Consider the following 21,494-nt stretch of genomic DNA (forward strand, 5'->3'; position numbering starts at 1 on the left):
AAATCCAGGCATCAGCATGGTGAAACTTTCTCCTGAAGACTCTGGAGTCCTGTGGTTATGGAAAGGAGATACACATTGAAGTATTTAGGAATACAGAATAATAGTCAAGACATAGACCATGGCCAGAACCCCAGAAGATCCTCCATGTTCATTATCAACCTAAACCCTTCTCTGCCCCCAGATGTAATCACCATCCTAACTTTTATAGTCAGCGATTCTTGGGTCCTTGGCCTTTCCCTCACATGGCAATGCAGATGACAGTATATTCTCCTTCTCTTCTGGGTTTTGTTGTCTTCCAGCTTCTTTCTCCTCAAACGGAAACTACTCACCCATCAAGCTATAATTCCCTCTTCCTACCCTGATCCCCATCCCCTGCCCCTGGTAACCTATAAACCACTATCTGTCCCTATGATGTTTGATTCTTTTAGGTATTTTATCTAAACAAGATCATACAATATTTGTCTTTTTATGCCTGGCTTATTTCACTCAATATGACGTCTTCAAGGCTCACTCAGGTTGCAGCCTGCATCAGAATGAACTTCATTCGTTTTCACTAAGCCACAAAGTTTTGGCATGGTTTGTTTCACAGCAAGAGCTAACTGATACAGGAGGGATGACCAGACTTACATGGATGCAAGTTAGTTTGTAGGTGAAGAAATTCTGTGATTTCTGAAGTCATGTGCTGAGAATGACACACCACTGCTTCTCACCTGGACTACTACAGGGTCTCCTAATTTGCCCACCTGTACTTACTCTTGTTCCCTGTTACTCCGTTCTCCATAGAGCAGTCAGCACGAGCTTTAAAAAATATAAATAAGATTATGTTCCTTGACTGCTTAAAACCTCTTCTGTTGTGTACTTAGAATAAAATCCTAATTCTTTTCCGTGGCCTACAAGGCTTGACATGATTTGGCTCTTGCCACCCTCTCCAATCCCATCTCTTACCATTACACACTACACTTGATTCAAACAGGTGTTCTTTTGCTCCTTGAATGGGCCAGGCCATATCATGCCCCATGGCCATTCAACTTGTTCTCTCTGCCTGGACGTTCTGAGAGAGCCCCTGGAACCAAGCCCCTCTTGTTCTTGTACTTGTTGCCCATTTGCAATCATTTTGCAATCAAGATAGGGTATTAACACTTTTTAAAAAGGATGACACATTAGAAGGCAGACACCAAAGAGACTTGGTCCTTTTAGGATTTTACCAAGTCCCTAAATCAAACCAACCTTGAAACTTGCTCTCCCTCTGGATTTCATTATTACATGAACTAATAAATTCCTTTTCTTATTAAAATCTTCCATTCTGGTTGTGTGTTTGATGATTTTAGTCCAGAAGTTTTTGCTTTATATAGTTTGAGACTGTGTTGTTAGGTATTTATAAATTCATAATCACTATGTCTTCTTGGTGGACACTTCTTTCCATTTTTATGTTGTTCCCATATTAATGCTTTTCCTCATTAAATTCTAGTTTGTTTGATATCAGTATTGCTTTTCCAGCTTTCTTTTAGTCATTATTTGCCTGGTGCTTCCCCTCCTTTTCCTCTTCGTCCTTCTTGATTATCTTTTTAAATAATTTTTGTTAAATATAACCAAACTCAGAAAACCATATAAAATAGATAACTACAATTTAATAAGTAGTTACAAAGCAAGCACCCATGTCACTATTCCCGACATCAAGACGTAGACCATGGCCAGAACCCCAGAAGGTCCCTCGTGTTCATTATCAACCCAAACCCTTCTCTGCCCCGAGATGTAATCACCATTCTGATTTTTATAGTCATGATTTCCTTGCCTTTTGTACAGGCTTGCCATCTCTTTTACCTGTTTTTAAACTTCCTACACATGGAAATTTGTTTTTCCTCTTTCCCTCCACATTGTATTTTTAAGATGCATTCATATTGTTCCATGTTGCCTGTTTGCTTTTCCTTACTGCTCTACAACATCCCATAAGCATATGCCACAATTTCTATATCCAATCTGCTCGTGGGTATTTGTGTTATTGCTAACATACACTTATCCAAAGGCATGTAAGTACTAATAACTCTTGCATATATCTAGAAGTGGAATTGCTGCCTCATGGGGTATCTTCAATTTTTAAAAAAGTAATATCAAAATGATTTTTTTTTAATTAGAGAAATTATGAGTTTACAGAACAATCATGCATAAAATACAGGATTCCTTTATATCGCCCCACCACCAACACCTTGTATTGGTGTGGAACATGTTACAATTGATGGTACCACTTTTTAAATAATTGTATATATATTTTAACATTAGTTACTGTGCCAGTTTGAATGTATTATGTCCCCTAGAAAAAGCCGTATTCTTTGATGCAATCTTGTGGGGCAGACATTAGTGGGGATTAAATTGGAATGTCTGGATTAGGTTGTTTGCATGGAGATGCACCCCACCCAACTGTGGGTGATGACTCTGATTGGATAATTTCCATGGAGGTGTTGGCCCGCCCATTCAGGGTGGGTCTAAATTAAATCACTGGAGCCATATAAATGAGCTGACAAACAGAAGGAACTCAGTGCAGCTGAGAGTGACATTTTGAAGAGGAGCCACAGCCAAGAGGGACACTATGAAGAACGCACAGGAGCTGCAGATGAGAGACAGTTTGAAGATGGCTACGTGCCGTCCCAGCTAACAGAGGTTTTCCGGACGCCATTGGCCATCCTCCAGTGAAGGTACCCAATTGCTGATGTGTTACCTTGGACACTTTATGGCCTTAAGACTGTAACTGTGTAACCAAATAAACCCTTTATAAAAGCCAGTCCATTTCTGGTGTTTTGCATTCCGGCAGCATTAGCAAACTAGAACATGATATTTTAATAATCTTTCACCAATTGTAACAAAGGTAGGGGAAGGCACGTGGCCAGCATCTGCTCCAAAGTTCTAATTTCAAAATGGCTTTCTCCCAGGACATTCCTCTCTAGGCTTCAGCTCCTCAAAAATGTTACTCATAGTTGCTCTTGGGGGCATTTGTCCTCTCTTAGCCTCTCCGGAACATGAGTCTGCTTTCAAAGGCCTTCTCCAAAATGTCTCTGTAAGCTGAAGCTCCTCTCTCAGTTCCAGTGCATTCTTCAAAGTGTCCCTCTTGGCTGTAGCAAGCTGGCTCCTTCTGTCTGAGCTTATATACTGCTCCAGTAATCAAGGGCCACACCTCCATGGAAATTATCTCATCAGAGTTATCACCTACAGTTGGGTGGGGCACATCTCCATGGAAACACTCAAAGAATTACAATCTAATTAACACTGATAGGTCTGCCCACACAAGATTACATCAAAGATAATGGTGTTTGGGAGGACATAATACACTCAAACTAGCACATAGCACTATTAACTATCGTCCATAGTTTAATTAGGTGTATTTTTTCCCATATACCATCCTATTATTAATACCTTGTACTAGTGTCGTACATTTGTTATAATTCATTTAAGAACATTCTTATTCTTGTACTATCAACTACAGTCCATTATCTGTAATAGGATTCACTGTGGTATACAGACCTGTTTTTTAAGCAGTTTTATTGAGCTATATTCACATATACAATCCATTCAAAAGACTCATGTTTTATCATTGATTTTCATTTTAGTAACATATAAGACCTAAATTAACCCCTCTTAACCACATCCACCTGTAAAATTCAATGCTGCTAATTACACTCACAATATTATTCTACCACCACATCACCCGAATCTTTACAGTCCACATAAATAGAAATTCTGTTCAAATTAAGTATCAACTCCCCATTCTCTAAATCCAGTCTATCTTCTGGTAACCTATAATCTAGATTCTAATTCTATGAATTTGCTTATTATATTTAGTTCATGTAGTGAGATCAACAATATTTGTCCTTTTGTGTCTGGCTTATTTCACTCAGCATGATGTTCTCAAGGTTCATCCATGTTGTCGCATGCATCAGGACTTCATTCTGTTCAAAATGATTTTTAATATAGTTCTGGTTTATAATCTTACTAGCAGTGTATGAGAGTTCCAGCTGCTTTACATTTTTGCCAATTCTTGTTATTCTCAGACTTGGAAATTTCTAGTAATCTGGTGGGATGTGATGACATCTCATTGTGGTTCTACCAATTTCCCTGATTGCTAAGGTTGAACATCTCTTCCTATTTATTAACCATTTGGTTCTGTTATCTTGTAAATTGCCTATCAAGTCTTTTTGCCCATTTTCCTATTAGCTACTTTGACTTTTTCTTAATGACTCAAAGTCCTTTTCTGTTATTAGTCCTTTGTTGGTCATATGTGTTATAAAGATCTTCTCCCAAGCTGCTGCTTGTTTTTTACTCTATTTATGGCTCCTTTTGGTAAGCAAAAATTCTTGACTTTAATGTGGTCAAATTTACCATCTTTTCTTTTGTGGCTTTCCATGGCGCCTAGACTAAAATTCAGAATTTTTATGTGACCCACCAATCTGAACATGCCCCCGGCCATCCTTTCTAATCTCATCTGTTAACTGCGTCTCCTCCCTCATTCTGCTCTACCCGACAAGTCCCTTAGCAGTTCCTCGAGCATCTCAAACGTGCTCTCCACTCCGCGCCTTTACACTCCTGGTCTCCTCCACCTGGAGAGCTTTCCCCAGGATCTTTCCCCTGCGTCACCTCCTCGCTTCACTCCGGTCTTTGCCCAAGTACCACCTCCTCGGATACACCTTCCACGATCTGTCTGTAAAACAGAGCCCCCCCCCCCCCCCCCCCAGCCACTGTTCTCCATCTGTATGCTCTGCTTTGTTATTCACACGCATCACTTCCCATTACATGTTTGTATCCATTTTTTTTCCCCTATCGAGTTCCTCCCGCACTAGAATATCAGCTCCACGAAGGCTTGTTCACCGCTATATCCCCAGCGCCTACAACTCTGCCTGTCAGGCAGTGAGCGCTCAATCCATGGTGAACGACAGGCAGGGTAGGGAGGAGAGAAAGAGACAGGGAGAGGAAAGAGAACCCGGGCACGCACATTAACCCCGGACCCCTTCCAGGTCGCTGTAGTCAGGCTGACGTCCCGTCCAGGAACTCCGCATCCTCCGTACCCGCACCCAGCCCCGCCAGCCCCTTTCCCAACCCCGGGACGCGCGCGCCATCACGAACGCGGCTGCGCGGCCAGGCACCTGCGCGTGCGCAAACCCCCTCCGCAGCCGCTCTCGTGGCTCAGCCCCGTCCGCGTGCGCGCGTCTACGGAAGCCTTTGGCGCCACAACAGGCTGCGCCTGCGCACTCCGAGTCGCCCTATAGGCCAAGCGGGGGCTCGGGTGGCAGCGGTCGGTCCGCGGCCTGAGAGGTCTCGTCCTGCCCGGGTTCGCTTTCGGAAGGCCGGGGGTGGACGGGGTGTGGGCAGCAGACCCGACCATCAGAAGAAGAGCCCTCGAGGCCAGGTGCCAACGGCCGGGCCCGACGCCCTCGGCACGCAGTCCCAGGATGCTCTGCGCCGCCTCGGCCCCGGCAGCGGACTCCATTTCCCAGCGGCCACTGCGGCCGGTCCGGGCGGCCGGTCGGAGCACCGCGGCCTCTTTGTGAGCCCGGCGCGTCCAGCTCGAGATCGAGTCCCGGCCCCGGCACGGTCCGCGGGGGCGCTCGGCTCCCGGCCTTTGTGGTCCTCGCGGAACCGTCGCCGACTCGGAGGGAGGAGGCGGTGAGGAGTCCGGAGCGGGCGGGCACCGGGGTAGGCCTGCTGGGCTGGGCGGGCGCCGGGGGCTGCCGGGCCGCCGTGTGTGAGGGCCTGTGACAGGGTGTGCGACTGTGTGAGGAGTGCGGTGTGCGGTGGTGAGTGGGACTGCGTGTGAGGTGTGCGGTGGTGAGTGGGACTGTGTGAGGTGTGAGGTGAGTGGGACTGTGAGGTGTGAGGTGGTGGGTGGGGCTGTGTGTGAGGTGTGAGGTGAGTGGGACTGTGTGAGGTGTGCGGTGGTGAGTGGGACAGTGTGAGGTGGTGAGTGGGACAGTGTGTGATGGTGAGTGGGACTGTGTGTGATGGTTGTGTGGTGGTGAGTGGGGCTGCGTGTGAGGTGTGCGGTGGTGAGTGGGACTGTGTGTGACGGGTGTGTGGTGGTGAGTGGGACTGAGTGTGAAGGTGAGTGAAACCGTGTAACCATGTTAGAGAATGTGATGGTGTGTGGTGGTGAGTGGGACAGAGTGAAACTGTGACAGTGTGTGATCATGAGACTGTGATATTGTGTGACCTTCAGGCCTTGTGTCTGTGACCCCGTGTGAAAGATGTGTGTGTGTCTGGGGGGGTGTTACACCTCAGGGACGCCTGCCGCCCCCAGGGGAGCTGCCAGCCAGTGGACAGTGTGGTTTGTGTATCTGGTTTGAGTGGTGGGCGGGAAGCCACGTGTGGGTGCTCGGGGAGGCCTGTTCCCCGGGGTTTGGGAGACTTGGCAGGGAGAGGGAGCTGGAGGGTGGGAGAGAGAGGAGGGAGATACCTTGAGAGGCAGAGACTGCCTGTGAAGCGGAGGACCCCCTCTGCTGGGCCTCAGTCTTCTCCGGCACAGAGAGACCATCTTTCCATTCCCGTCCTGGTCTCCGGGGTGTGTGAGGAATTGAGGAGAAAGGCGGGAGACCTACGTGCCAGGGGCTTTGCTTACTCTATATGGCCAATGATGGGCCATGCGAGATTTGAATCCAGGCCTGTCAGACCTTTTACCACATAGTATCATCATTTTTGAAAATAAATGATTGATGTTCATTGAGCACAAAGGGTGTGCCAAGCATGGTGCTAAATGCTTTATATGACTCTCATGATAGATTGATAGAGAGTAGGTACCATTTCACTGATGGGGAAACTGAGGGTTTGCGTAGTTACCTAGTCATCAAGGTGCAGAACTAGGGAATGGTGGATCCATACTTGAGTGCAGGCATTCTGATCTCTGAGCCCAGTGGTTCTTGCTACCAAGTTATCCTTCTTCTGAGATTTACTCCCCAAGGCAGTGAGGTCTAGTGGGAAAGAATTCATGTTTAAGTGGTTCAGAGGATTGTGCATGTGTAACGTCACTCCCCCACCCACCAGGAACTTGCTCGGAAAAATCAGGAGATATGTCTTCAGTTGCAATTATAATTATTATATTATAAGCCAGGACCAGAAGCAGGGTGTCTTGACTCTTATTTGGTACAACGTCATCCAGACCAGTGGCCCCTCTAACACCTCTGCTGTAAAGATGCTTTCCCAGAGGCATACACTTTGTAGATTTCTCTCTCATCCTTGTAGGAAGGGTATTTCCTTTCAATATCATCATTTGGTGGAAAGGTTGAGAAGTCAGACCTGGATTTTAGTTTGGTTCAGTAACTTACTATCATGAAACTTTAGATAATTTCACCTACGAAGAACCTTCCTATGTGAAAGGGGGGGAAATAATCCCTATTTGGTAGTATCATTCTGAAGGATAAATCCTGTTGTCTATAATTACAAATGAGGAGGTGATGTATACACAGAAAAATTATATTGTATTCTTAAGACATGAAGCACATGGGAGGGAAAAGAATTGTAGATTTAGATAAAAATGACTGATGGAGGAACATATCTTATTCACGTCCCTGGTCAGGGGGAAAAGGGGGAAAAAGAAGGAAAGGAGGGTTTCTTTGCTGGAGATGCTGGGAGCTGCAGGGCACACCTGGCATTTTATGGTTTCTTTCTCCTTCTCCAGCTCTATCCTTCTCCAAGAGAGGAGCCCAAAGGAAGAGGACAGGAGAGCTGTTATAAATTCTTAAATTCTTAAAGCCATGTCTGAGGTAAGGTGGCATTACTTCTCTCTTCCCTGAAATGCCATCTTGTTTTTCAAGTTATATGAACATTTTACTTTTTCTTCTGAGATTTCCCCAGCCTATCAAATTCCCATTCATCCATTGCCCTGATCCTCATTTCCTCCATCCCAGTAAATGGAAGGTCCCCAAAATCCCCATGAGCTGCTTTCCCACCCCCCTGCCAGCATTTTCATCTTTGTTCAAGAAATGATTCCGCTCCTTTTATGGATTCAGTGTTGTGTTAGGAGCTCTCAAAAGGCAAAAATACATTCCTTGGTGGGATATGAAAGCTTTCGTTGTGGGGACTTGATTCACTGAGGTTGAGATGTATGTTCAGCTGTGACCATCAGCTTCTAGCTTTTCCGTGGATCTGGGTCTGAGTGGAAGGCAAGTCAGGAGAGGCTGTTGGGTCATCTTAGTCTAAGTACATGGCAGATCTCTTGCTCAAGGTGATTTTGAGGAGTGAGATGGGCTGGGTCTTGAATATTAATGTGTGGGTCCTTCATGGGAGAGATTTTGCCAGGGACTCAGTGGACTTCAAAGAGTAAGATTCCATGGGAGTGGTGAGATCCCATTTTTTGGGTCATCTGAATTAGTAGTGGGCCAAGTTGTGATATTCTGGATCATCCTGATTATCTTTTTTTGATCAGGAACAAAGGAAAGATACAGTTAAGTTTAATGGAATTAATATGAAAGAAGAGCCAGAAGACTTTTGTAAATGGAGAGTAATAAGCAGGAGCTTGAGTTTATATTAATAAAGGCTAAATAGCAATGTCTAATAATGAAAATAGTATATAGTGGGGAATGAGGGCCAGAAGAAACAAATGAAAAGATCAGTATATAAAGTCCAGAAACAAATGCAAGTATAAATAAGAATTGAAAATACTCACTTACTGAATGTGTTTTTATTAAGTACTTAACTGTGTATCAAGTGCTGGCAATACTATGGTGAATAAAAGTAGACACCATCTATCTCCAAGAAGTTTAGTGTCTATAGTTTGTTTATTATATGTGTTATTTTAAGTCATTGGGGAAGGGATGGATTATTCATTTAGAAATAAAACTTATTCCTCACACTATGAATTAAATTCATTCTGGTTAAATTAAATATTTAAAAAAACATACAAACTGCTAGATGAAAATATTAAAGAATGATTGTAAAAAAAGAAGATAAGCTAGGTAGAGAAATCAACTAACTAGCACTATCTGGTGGAACTTTTTGTGATGATGGAAACGTATATCTGCCATGGCCAGTATTGTAGCCACGAGCCACATATGTCTGTGGAGCACTGGAATGTGTGCTAGTGTGGCTGAAGAACTGAATTGTACATGTTAATTATTTTATATTTTTAAAAGCCACATGTGCCTAGTAGCTACTCAATTGGAGAACATAAAGTAGACTCATAAAATGATAAAGCCAGGAAGAACATTACAGGTTATCTCGTGCTAGTCATTCATTTTACAGATGAGGGAAAAGAGGCCAAGGAAGGAAAGTTACCTGTCCACTTCAATAGATAGTGATTGACTCAGATGTAGAAAATTGTAAAATACATTGAGGGTCAATAAATAGATGATGGTGAGTGATAACTTGAAGAGAGTGTGGTAAAATAATGAAGGACATGGACAGATTGTGACAGGTCAAATGTGAAGAGAATGGTCCCCTACCGAGAACCTTCCATGGCTTCTCATCTTACTTGGAATGAAATCCCAAGTCCTCTCTACTCTACTCTAATGTCACTAGTCAATTTCCTGTTCCTCAAATTTACCAAGTTTCCTGTTTGAATTTTGCATTTGCCCCTCACCCTTCTTTAATTTCCTTCCCCTAGATCCTTAGTTCAATATATAGTAGTATCATTTGAGAGCTGTACTATAACGTTTTAAAAACCCTTACATGTTAGATAGACACAGTTGTGTTTGTTCCTCTAGGGAGAGCTGTAGGTATTCTTTGATGTATTTCATTATCGGATTTGGAAATGTTTACTATTTAAGATTTTGCTTAAAATTACTATTTTCTTGTCACTTAGGCAGCCTTGTAAGTTACTGTCTTTAAAATTTAGTCAGGTTATCAAGAACTATAATCTTTTGTTGCCCTTATATACTGAGCCTCAGGACTTTTATTTCCAAAGGAAAGTAACTTTTTTTCCTACTGGGTGCTGGTTATATGTATTTAGAATTTTAAAAATATCCCCTCCTTCTCAGACATTGGAAGTCAAAGCATTTGATCAATTATATTTTGTGTATTCCACCTGTTTGCTTGTTTTGGTGCAGATAATTTTTGAAAAACCAATACTGTAATTTATTTAAAACTATACCGTCCATTCATTTAAAACCATCCATTCATTTAAAACCGTCTACAGGGAAGGAGTTTGTGTGAAATAAATGTTTAAAGTACGACACACAAAATGTTTAGGTTGCAAATGTAAGTCATAAAGATATAGGATATTAAAAATATGTAATCCTTATTATGAAATATGTAAGATATACAACATCATCAAAACAATGAAATGCATCACTTTGACTGCTGGTTGGCAAATATTGTCTTTGCCAGCAAGCACAATTTCAGTGACACATCTTCACAGCTCAGATAATCTGTCACTCACTTTCCAGATAGTTCTCTGTTTTGGCACACATTTGTTTAAGGCATATTCTTATAAAATCACGATAAAACTCGTGTATTATTTTCATTACATATATATTTAATTTTAGAAGATCTATAGTACAGTTATCAAATATATTTATATGTATATCCTATTGATATCTCTGAAACATTGAGTTTTCCATTGCACACAATTTGGAAAATGCTAATTTAGACCACATCCATATTATAGGGCTCAGCTCATGGCCTGCCTCCTGCTTGAAGTCTTTCTTCACTGCACCAACCGTTCCTGATTTCCCCATATTGAGAAATGCTCTGACATTTAGTACAAATAACATATTTTATACTTGATTGTTTAGTGTTGTGTTGTTTCCCAATTGTGTGTGTGTGTTATAAATCTTTCTCCTCTACAGGAGTGTAAATATTCCATGAGTAGAGACTGTCTCTGAAATTGTACACTTTCCCTGACAGAATGTCAGCTCTTCAGCCTAGGTCCATGTGAGTGTATGCACACTGGTTGAGCAAGAATGTGTTTGTCATTTCAGGATTTAGTGACTTTTGTGGATGTGGCTGTAGATTTCTCTCAGGAGGAGTGGGAATGGCTGAACTCTGCTCAGAGGAATTTGTACAGGAAGGTGATGTTGGAGAACTACAGGAGCCTGGTGTCACTGGGTAAGGAGGTCTTCTCGTAATTCAAAATCTGCACAAAGGACTGCCCTCCAATGAGAATGTCTGGGGGTCTCTAGTTGCTTCACTAAATTTCTCTTTCTTTTATCCCCACCAAAATAGTTTGAGTTTTGTAAACTTGGCAGTTTCATTAGACTGTTCCTGCAACTTCATCCTCCCCATCCTTCACATATCCTTCACCTCTTCCTCAAGTCCTTCCTGTAATGTCTCACCTTCCTGAAGACCAAGGAACTTGATTTTTTTTCTGGGCCTGGCTAATTCCCCTTTTATTCCTTGTAAGCAGGAGTTTCTGTTTCTAAGCCAGATGTGATCTCATTATTGGAGCAAGGAAAAGAACCCTGGTTGTTGAAGAAGGAAGGGACAAGAGGCACATGCCCTGGTGAGTGAGAGATATCCAAGGAAGTACAAGACATTGCAAGGGAAGCTCAGCTTTTCTCAGATTCCAGCTCATCATTGGTATTTCTCTGGGTAGCTTCTCAAAGGCAGAAACATTGAGGTGTCTTTAACATGAGCTCCCCAACTTACTCTCCTTGTATGTATTTTCTCACACACTGCTCTCTTCTCTGACAACCCATTTTCCTATTCTCTGGAGACAAATCCTTCACAGCTTCTCCTGATCCTTGCCTTTTAGGTTTGCGTAAATTACTCTGTTGCATAAGTTACTCTGTAATGCCTCCCCCCCCCCTTCTATTCAATCATCCCTTTTAGATTGAAGGATTTATTTATTCACATTTTACTTTACCAAGACTCATTGAGTTTCTGCTTTGAGCAAAGCAGTCTTCTAATTTCTTGGGATTATTCAGAGGTTTATAAACCATAAAAAGAAAAAAAAAGCATTTAAGGCATTTCCAGTTTTATTTTCAAGTTTGTGAAACTGGAAGGTGATAGCATTCAGTAGAAACAAGTCAGAAGAAAGAATAGGGAAAAGGTGGTGTAGTGAACTTGGGCATAAAAGATTTTATTATTTTTATGAGATAGGGAGATTACCAAGTGAAGAAATGCAACATGCAATTGGATTGGGAGACAGAGGCTCAGAAAAAAAATCTGATTTAGAGATTTCAGAGTAAATGAATGTGATCATTGGTCTAAGAGTGAAAGATAAAGCCTGGTGCTGAGGCATTTGGTGGGAAGTGGATCTTTGGCAATTTTCTCAGTGTCCTCTTTGGTAAATGATCTCTCTATAGTTTCTGTCTTGAGTCAATTTTATAAATTTTTATTTTTCTAGGTAATTTCCCCTTTCACTTAGGCTATTAAATTTATTTCCATGTATTTGAGCAAAGTAATCCCCTATAATTCTTTTTATTTCTTGTATATCTATAGTGGTTTCCAATTTTCATTTCTTATGTATAAACTTTTTTTCTTGGTTTGCTGCTGGTTTGCCAATTTTATTTATTTTTAATGACTGAGCTTATGAGTTTATCAGTGTTACCATTCTTCTCTTTTCCAATTTTCCATTTTTCACTTTTCACTTTATTCTTTCCATCTAATTTCCTTAGATTTATTTTGTTTTCCACTTTCTTGAAATGAATACTCAATCATTTCTTATTCAGCAATGAAAAGTTTTGAGGGCTATGAATTTTCCTCTGAATAGAGCATCAGTCTCCCATAGATTCTGATACATTTAATGTTTTTATTATTGCTTTTTTTTTTGTAGATAATGTACATTTTTTTATTTCCCCTTCACTAAAGAATTTTTTTTTTTCTGGTTTTATTGTATTTTGATCAGATAATTTTATTGTATTTGATCAGATAGTGGTTAGGACTAGTTATACTTTTTTACAATGTGAGGATTTTGTATGGCCTAATGTACACTTAGTTTTTGTAAATGTTCCATAGGTTCTAAGGTATAGTCTCTATTTTGAGTGTAAAGAGCTTGTTATATATCATCAGTTTTACTTTTCTGTTATTTTGTCAAAGTCTGTCTTTACCTTATTTGCTTTCATCTATTATTGTTTTCTTAACCTTATTAAGGAATAATTTACATACAATAAATTATTTATATGAATCATATAATGTGATGAGTTCTGACTGTTGTATACACCCATGAAACCATCACCACAAACAAGACCCAAAACACTTCCATCACCCCAAAATATTGTGCCCCTTTGCAGTCCATCCCTCTCTCCACCCTCGGCTCCAAACCAACACTATCTTATCTTGGTCCCTTTGGATTATGTCTGCCTTATTTCACTCAGCATGATTTTGAAATTCATTCATGTTGCATGTATGAATAGTATATTCCTTTAATTGCTGAGTGGTAGTCCATTGTGTAGATTTTCCACATTTTGTTTATCCATTCAACTGATGATGGCCATTTGGGTTGTTTCTAGTTTGGGGCTATTATGAATAAAGCTACTCTGAAGCTGTCATGTGCACGATTTTATGTGGATATATGTTTTCATTTCTCTCAGATAAATACCATCTTCTTGTTTTCTGTTTGCCTTCTCTTTTATTTTTGTTCCTCTATTTACCCTTTCCTGTCTTCTTTTGAATTGTCTGAATATTTTTTAGAATTCCATTTTAATCTACTGACTTTTAAAAACAATTTTCTTTTTTTATCTACTGGCTTTTTAGGTATACCTTTTTTACATTATATTTTCAACGGTTGCTGTAGGGCAGTGATGCTCAAAATGTGGTCTTGAGACCCAGCAGTATCGCCTTGGAACTCGTTATAAATGAAGGTCCTCAGGCCCCCTCCCAGACCTACTGAGTCAGAAATTCTGTGCATGGGGCACAGTAATCTTTGTTATAGCAAGTCATCCAGGTGATTCTGATGCCCTCTAAAGTTTGAAAATCATGGCTCTAAGGTCCTTAACTTTTCAATCTAATGAGAATATTATGAATGACTATACCTGTATTTTTACTTTCTTATTACAGTTTTTTCCAACTTAATTTTGGGTTTAACTGCATTCAGTGTTACTTTCCAGTCTTTTCACGTTACTTCTCTACTGATGAGTCTTCAAGATTCCATCTTCATGGTAACTTTCTAGGGAGCATTTCTTAGTGTGATGTGTAATTATTTTGAGGGGAGGGTGGATGTTGGAGTAGCATTGAGGCAGGGCAGTGGGAGTTAACAGCCTAAATCCAAGCATATTGTCTTTAGAATTTTTTTCCTACCAAAGCTCATTCTCTGCTATGTTAATATGTCCAGATCAGTGGTTGTATTCTATTTAATTCCTGCCATTTACCCCATTCATGCGAGCAGATCATTCTAATGAAAGGATGAATTAGTGTGGTGTTTCGTGTATTATTTATTGATTTACTATTTATTCCACAGATATTAAGCACCTTCTTTTTACCCAGCCTGTTGTCAGCCCTGGGTATATAAAGGTAAAAAAAAGTTTCTACACATGAAAGTTTACATTCTAGTGGGGTTAGAGAGTAAATAAACATGTACTATAATAGCAAATAAATTAAGTGCTATAAAGAAAAATAATGCAAGGCAGGAGATTAGAGAATGATGGAAGCATGTAATTTTATATAGGGTGGTCACGGAAGGCCATACTAAAAAAGTAGTATGTGAGCAGAACTTCAAGTGAAGAAGTGCATTGAGAAAACAGGTCAAGCAAATCTCTGGGGAAAGAGCTTTCTAGGCCAAAAAACGGCAAGTATAGTGTTCTCAAGGTGAGAAAGGAAGGAATATCCATATGACCGAAATGGAAGAAGCAAGGAAGAAAGTCATGGAAGATATGGTCAGAGAGGGCCAGAACACACAGAGATTTGTAAACCATGGTAACAATTTTAGATTTTATTGTAAATGTGATGAGAAGTCATTAGACAGTCTTAAGCAGAGGAATGAGGTGATCTGATTTGGGAATGGAAAGAGGAAGGCGAATTAAGGCCTGGGCTAGGTTAATAAAAGCAAAAAATCTGATAAAATTTAGTTTTATATAAAGGCATCTTAATTTCAGTGATCAATTGAAAATTTATAATTTGTTGGTACCTATCACATAGAAAATGATTTTCAGGAAGGCCGTTTTCTGATTGCAAAAGTTTAACCATAGAGTTTCATGTACAGCCTTAGGAAATTAATAGTGCCTGGTAAATCTTTGTGCCTGGGTATCCTGTGGAGGCTTTGAGCCTCATTATTGACCTTATGTAATTGGCTTTTTAAAGATAATTAACCTAGCTTGAATGCAGGGTAGCCAGAGCAAGAGACGAAGGATGTTTAGAGACTGTTATTTTCACTTAGATATAGAATGATGATTGTGATTGCAGATGATTTCTTCAATTCTTTATTTTTCTGATATTTACCTTATTTATTAGGTATGATTAACTAATTTCCTTTATCAATTTAAGTTCTTATTCTTTAAACTTTCATACTTTTTAGACTGTATTTGAGAGCTATTAAATCCTTGAACTTCTTTATGTATTTTACTCATTTTTGATTTAGAAGTTTCTTGTGTAATACATAAATATAAAAGACATTTGTTTCTTGATATCTTTTAGATTGGGAGTATATCTTTGAAAACAGTGAATTTTCATCAAAGCCAGATATTTATGAAGAATCATCCAAATTAGTGACAATGGGGAGAAGTCATCTTAGTTATGGCCTTGACTGCTCCAGTGTGAGAGATGGCTGTGACAGTGAGAACTGGTTTAGGAACCAGTTAGGAAGTCAGAAAGTACATCCTAATCAGTTGATCATCACTCATAAAGAAATTCTCACTGAAGATCCAAGCAATGAATATAAAAAATCTTGGCAAACTTTTCATCAGGATGCAATACTTGATATACAACAGAGTGTTCCCATCAAAGGAAGAGTTCCTAAGCATGAACCACAAAAGAAAAATCACCGAAAAAAAATTTTTGAAACGAAACGTAAGAAAGTCTATATAGAAAAGAAACTTTTGAAATGTAATGAATGTGAGAAAGTCTTCAACCAGAGCTCATCCCTTACTCTTCATCAGAGGATTCATACTGGAGAAAAACCCTATGCATGTGTGGAATGTGGGAAAACCTTCAGCCAGAGTGCAAACCTAGCTCAGCATAAGAGAATACATACTGGGGAGAAACCCTATGAATGCAAAGAATGTAGGAAAGCCTTCAGCCAGAATGCACACCTTGCTCAACATCAGAGAGTTCATACTGGAGAGAAACCTTATCAGTGTAAAGAATGTAAAAAAGCCTTCAGCCAGATTGCACACCTGACTCAACACCAGAGAGTTCATACTGGAGAGAGGCCTTTTGAATGTATTGAATGTGGAAAGGCCTTTAGTAATGGTTCATTTCTTGCTCAGCATCAGAGAATTCACACAGGAGAAAAACCTTATGTATGCAATGTGTGTGGGAAAGCCTTTAGCCATCGTGGATACCTAATTGTACATCAGAGAATTCATACAGGAGAGAGACCTTATGAATGTAAGGAATGTAGGAAAGCATTCAGTCAATATGCACACCTTGCTCAACATCAGAGAGTTCATACTGGAGAAAAACCTTACGAATGTAAAGTATGTAGGAAAGCCTTCAGCCAGATTGCATACCTTGATCAGCATCAGAGGGTTCATACTGGAGAGAAACCCTATGAATGTGTTGAATGTGGGAAGGCCTTTAGCAATAGTTCATCGCTTGCACAGCATCAGAGAAGTCATACTGGAGAGAAACCCTATATGTGTAAGGAATGTAGGAAAACATTTAGCCAGAATGCAGGCCTTGCTCAGCATCAGAGAATACATACTGGAGAGAAGCCTTATGAATGTAATGTTTGTGGGAAAGCTTTTAGCTACAGTGGATCTCTTACTCTACATCAGAGAATACATACCGGAGAGAGACCTTATGAATGTAAGGACTGCAGGAAATCTTTCAGGCAGCGTGCACACCTTGCTCATCATGAGAGGATTCATACTATGGAGTCATTCTTGACTCTTTCTTCTCCCTCATCCTCCACATCCAATCATTTGCCAAAACCTCTAGGTTATATCTCCTAAATATGTCTGGAATCTGAGTGCTTTAATCCATTCCATCGTCTTCGTCCAAGCCACAATATTCTATTTGTCATGAACTGTGGAAATAGCTTTCTAACTGTTCTCCCTGTATTCATCATTGCCTCCCTCAGTTGTCCAAATTACAAACTTATGTTTTTAAAAATACAAACCATATCATTTCTCCTTCATTAAAACCCTTCAGTGGCATCCCATAGTTCTTAGGTTAAAGCGCACATCACATTTCCCAAAATAGCCTAAACCTGCCTTCCTTACTAGGCTACCTTTCAAAGGCCTATCTCATGTCAACCATCTTATTCTCTGGATTCTTACCTAGAATTAAGAACTCATATTCCAGTATCCAAGAGATCTGGGTGCCAATTTTTGCTCTTTCACTTTTTAGTCCTCTAATTTTGGGGAAGTATCCTGTCCTTGTTAGCTTCAGTCGTCTTATTTATATTATTGGAATAATAATGGTACTACCTCAAAAGTTAATAGGAGAGTTAAATGAAAAATGCATATATATTGCTCAGCAGAGTGCCTAACAAAGTATCAATTCAATGAATATATAAAATAAAAAGATTACGATGGTATACAAGGAAGAACTGATCATTTCAGCCATGATCAGCCAAGGAAGAAAGGGAAAAGGAACAGCTCAAGATTGGGAGACTATAAGGATTTCTTTATTAGAAACAGTAGTCATTGTCCTAAAGGTGGGTGATGAAGCTATATGTACAGTAGGACTGACATTAGATCCTATAATGATACAAGGCAAGGTAGTGGCATCTCATCATTTCAGCCTGAATATATAGACATAATACTTTTATGTTAAGAAAAACTAACTTTATTATATACTCGACAGTTCTAAGAAGCCAGATTTTAAAAAATAATTTTAATAGGACAGAATTTCCTGAGGTGTATGCATCATTTTACATTTGAACTAAGGAAAAAGTACTAGAAAAGAGAAAACTTGAAAAGATCAATAAAGAAGAATCGAAAATAAAAGTTTGACCCCCTCTCCTAATTCCAGATGGATGAACTGTATCAAGCCTATGCCATTTAAAATAGAATGTTTTAAGGTTCTAACCCATATTTCCAAAATTAGAGGGGATAAAAACCTAAAACCAAATGTCAGTACTCATAAATTGATTGTCCACGAGAAATTTAGTTTGGTGTGCCATCAACTTTAAAATGAATATGAATACTTTTAGGAGGGCATGTATCTCCAGTTCTCCAAAGTCCCAGACACTTCCTGTTCTTACATCTGACCCATTTTCTATTATTTCCCTGACTCCTAAAGGCTTTGCAAATTCAATTTTGCAGTAACTAATACATATATGAATACAGATATAAAGAGAATGATGAAAACTTAATGAAGGGTGAAAAGGAAGACTTGAATAAACAGATACATCCTTCTGGGTGGGAAGACTTGGTATCATAAAGATGCAGATATGCCCCAAATTAATCTACAGATTCTTTGTATCTAACAAAAACCCCAAGAATAATTTTTAAGTCTTGAAACATCACATGTGTATGCATATACACATGTACGTACCTTCATACCAATACATAAAATGTTTAATAAAAGACACTTCATACCAGTGGGTTAATAGTATTGGGAAAATTCATTATGCTGTGTGCAAGAACAATGACCCCTCATTCTGTGTATGAAGATTCCTTCCAAGTGATTAATTTACATAAGAAACAAAAAATTGTACTAGAGGACACCCTAAGATTTTATAATCATGGAGTGAGAACAATCTTCCTAAGCATGGTAAGAGATCCCAAAATCATGAAGGGATTAAGATTCAGAGGTTTACATAAGAAGATTAAGACATTTATGTGGTTGAAGATAGTATAAACAAGATTTTTTTAAAAGGTTAGAATGGGAGAAAATAATTGCAACATATATTACCTATGAAATCCATATCAATATAGAAGTACTCCTACATGTCACTTAAAATAGCCCTGTCCTTCCTGCCACCCCCAGGCATGGGCAAAGGAAACAGGCAATAAGTGACTGATAAACGTGTGTGGTAAATACTGAGTCTCACCAGGATCAGGAAAAATACAAGTTAGCCAATCAAGTAGCCATTTTCCAACTTCAATTTATTTTCAAAAGTTAATTGTGAAAGTGCGGATGAGTATGAATTTCTGCCTTTCCTGAAGGCAGTTTGTTAGCATAAGAATTTTCAAGAGGAACATCAAGATTTTCTTTTGCAGTAACAGACTGTGGACACAATTTTGTCTTTCCTCCATGTTACCTTAAACAGGTAAAATAATGGAAAAGGTACTAAAGAAAACAGAAAGGAGAGGGCAATCAGTGGATGAGGAAGCTAAAGAAAAAAGAGAGAAGAATGTTCATGAAATGTAGCAGAAGCCCTTACTTGAGATGTCTGAATGACAGAAGGGGCTTTGGTAATAATAGCCAATCTGCCCAAAGTAGCCCTGGAGAAGTTCAGGAATGGAGGTGGCTGGTGTAGAGGCTGGGGGTGATAAGGAGGCTTGATGGAAAGGCTGTTAAAAGGTTTTCCATGCAACAGCTGTCTTGGTAACACCTGCCAGCAGCTTCTCCGTTCCACCAGTCCAATAAGTAAATTGGATGAGATCTCTACATCACACCACTTAAGGAATAAAAACCTCAATGTTAAAATAATAAATGTTAGAAGAAAATACAGTAGGATATGTTTATGACCTTGGTGTTGGACATGAATTTCTAAAAAAGACACAAAAGCAATAAAGGGAAAGATTGATGGAACTGACTACATCGAAATTTAGCATGCCTTTAAACAGAAGATAACACAAAGGGAGAAAGTATTTATAATACATTGTGAAGGGAAAGATGTAACACGACCTTTAAATTAACAAAGGACAACTATTTTATTAACCTTGTTTTAACTATCCCATGTATAAGCAAGTGTAAAAATGGACAAAGGATAAGAATGGGCAAATCATAGAAGAAATGGAGATGGCCAATAAAGATGAGTACTGGCTTAACCTCACATGTATTAAGAGATGTAAATTTAAACAACAATGTAAAATCAGTGTTTTTTTTTTTTTTTTTTGAGAAATGAGTACTCTCATCACTGTACTTTGGAGGCAGTAAATTTTATAGTATTAAGTATTTAATACTATGTATACTTTCAAGGGCAGTATGGTTGGTACATGAAAAAAATTGGAAACTAAATTTCCATCAATAGAGGCATGACTAGAAATACTATGCAGGAGTTTTAAAGAAAGGACTGGTAATACTGATAGGGATTTGAATAAGGGTCTTGATGAATGAAAAAAAGTAAGTTGCAGAATGATAAACTATTTATTTAAAAATATGTATTTCTAATGTACTTATGTAAGTATGCAAATGCCTTTAAAAAGTTCTGAAAAGACATCTAAAGTGATTCTTCTGGGAAGGGGACTGATATTAGGTGTTCGAGTCAGGGAGGGATTTACTGTTACCGTAATGTTTGGAGTTATAAACAAGAATGCAATAATATAATTTTAAATATGAAAAAATTGAATGTACTTATGGAGAACTAGGGAAGCTAGAGTGAGAACTGGCAGCCTACGTTGAAGCTTTTTGGAATTTGGGGAATCTCGCTGATTTGCTAGCCCTTCTCATTCAGAGACCCCTTAACCCTTCCCATTCAGGGAAGCAGACTAGTGTGAGAACATCAAAAGAACCCCCTGCCATCTGCCTAGGATAAAGGAAGAGACAGCTAAAGGATCGTCACATGTGAAAAAAACTATCAACATTATAATAAAGATCAAAAGACAACTAAACTCAAAGCAGGGAAGGTCTGGTAAAAACAAGAAAATTAAAAATACATGTTTGATATTTGAGCAGAGGTAATTTGTAAAACAAATATAGGATGCAACAAAAAAGGGAACAATTAGATAAGAAAGCCTAAGAATTTAGATGTCTATGTATTGCTGAAATGAGAAGTCTGAAGGAAATAAGGAAACTCTCCAAGTACATAAATCAAAAAGACAAAAGGTGACACAAAAAGGGACATGGACATTTAGGAGATCCAACATCTGACTACTAAGGATTCCAGAAAAACTTCTGTTAACAGAGAAAATAAAAGGAGAATATATCAAATAAATGAGAAATTTTCCAACTCAAGGAAGGCATGAGAGTTTTCAGCTTGGAATAGCTCACTGAGTGCTGAGCAGGGTGAAGTTGGAAAACTAAAACCACAGCAGCAGGGGGATGCACATCCAGAAATATCCTTGTGAAATTTCAGAATATTAAAGATCAGAAGATCCCAAAAGCTTCCAACAAATTTCAAAGTAACTTAAATGGAACAAGAGACAAGCTAGCATTATATCAGTAATATTGGATGATAGAATACAGAACGACACCTACCAAGTTACGAAGTAAAATTACATTGAATCTAGAAGTCCATAGACAGCCAGTAATAAACACGTAAGGCCACATTTTGATATTTTCAGATATGTAAAGATTCACTTCACTTCCACGTGTCCTTTATTAGGGTATTAAAGAATAAGCTCTAGAAAAATGTGGATGAAAAAGATTAA

General features: G+C 39.3%; 1 protein-coding gene across 5 annotated transcripts; it reads left to right on the plus strand.

Moving 5' to 3' along the window:
• The first annotated feature begins 5,548 nt into the window (after positions 1–5,548).
• On the plus strand, positions 5,549–17,960 carry LOC119520948 (zinc finger protein 583). Of its 5 annotated transcripts, none has more exons than XM_037818833.1 (5): positions 5,549–5,679; positions 7,655–7,739; positions 10,893–11,019; positions 11,315–11,413; positions 15,484–17,960. In XM_037818833.1, the coding sequence occupies exons 2-5, from the start codon at positions 7,731–7,733 to the stop codon at positions 16,959–16,961; spliced, it is 1,713 nt and encodes a 570-aa protein (XP_037674761.1). In that variant the 5' UTR covers positions 5,549–5,679; positions 7,655–7,730; the 3' UTR covers positions 16,962–17,960. The 5 variants fall into 5 exon arrangements, with proteins under 5 accessions (XP_037674761.1, XP_037674762.1, XP_037674763.1 ...); XM_037818834.1 differs by having other exon boundaries at positions 11,318–11,413; XM_037818835.1 differs by lacking the exon at positions 11,315–11,413.
• The last annotated feature ends 3,534 nt before the right edge of the window (positions 17,961–21,494 follow it).

The sequence above is a fragment of the Choloepus didactylus genome, chromosome 27 (assembly GCF_015220235.1).
Source record: "Choloepus didactylus isolate mChoDid1 chromosome 27, mChoDid1.pri, whole genome shotgun sequence".
NCBI lineage: Eukaryota > Metazoa > Chordata > Mammalia > Pilosa > Megalonychidae > Choloepus > Choloepus didactylus.

Bases quoted from the DNA above. Each gene is read 5' to 3' on its own strand.
- LOC119520948 (XM_037818833.1), top strand. The intron at 11,020-11,314 runs GTAAGGAGGTCT...ATTCCTTGTAAG, and splicing joins CAGGAGCCTGGTGTCACTGG to CAGGAGTTTCTGTTTCTAAG. The intron at 11,414-15,483 runs GTGAGTGAGAGA...GATATCTTTTAG, and splicing joins GACAAGAGGCACATGCCCTG to ATTGGGAGTATATCTTTGAA.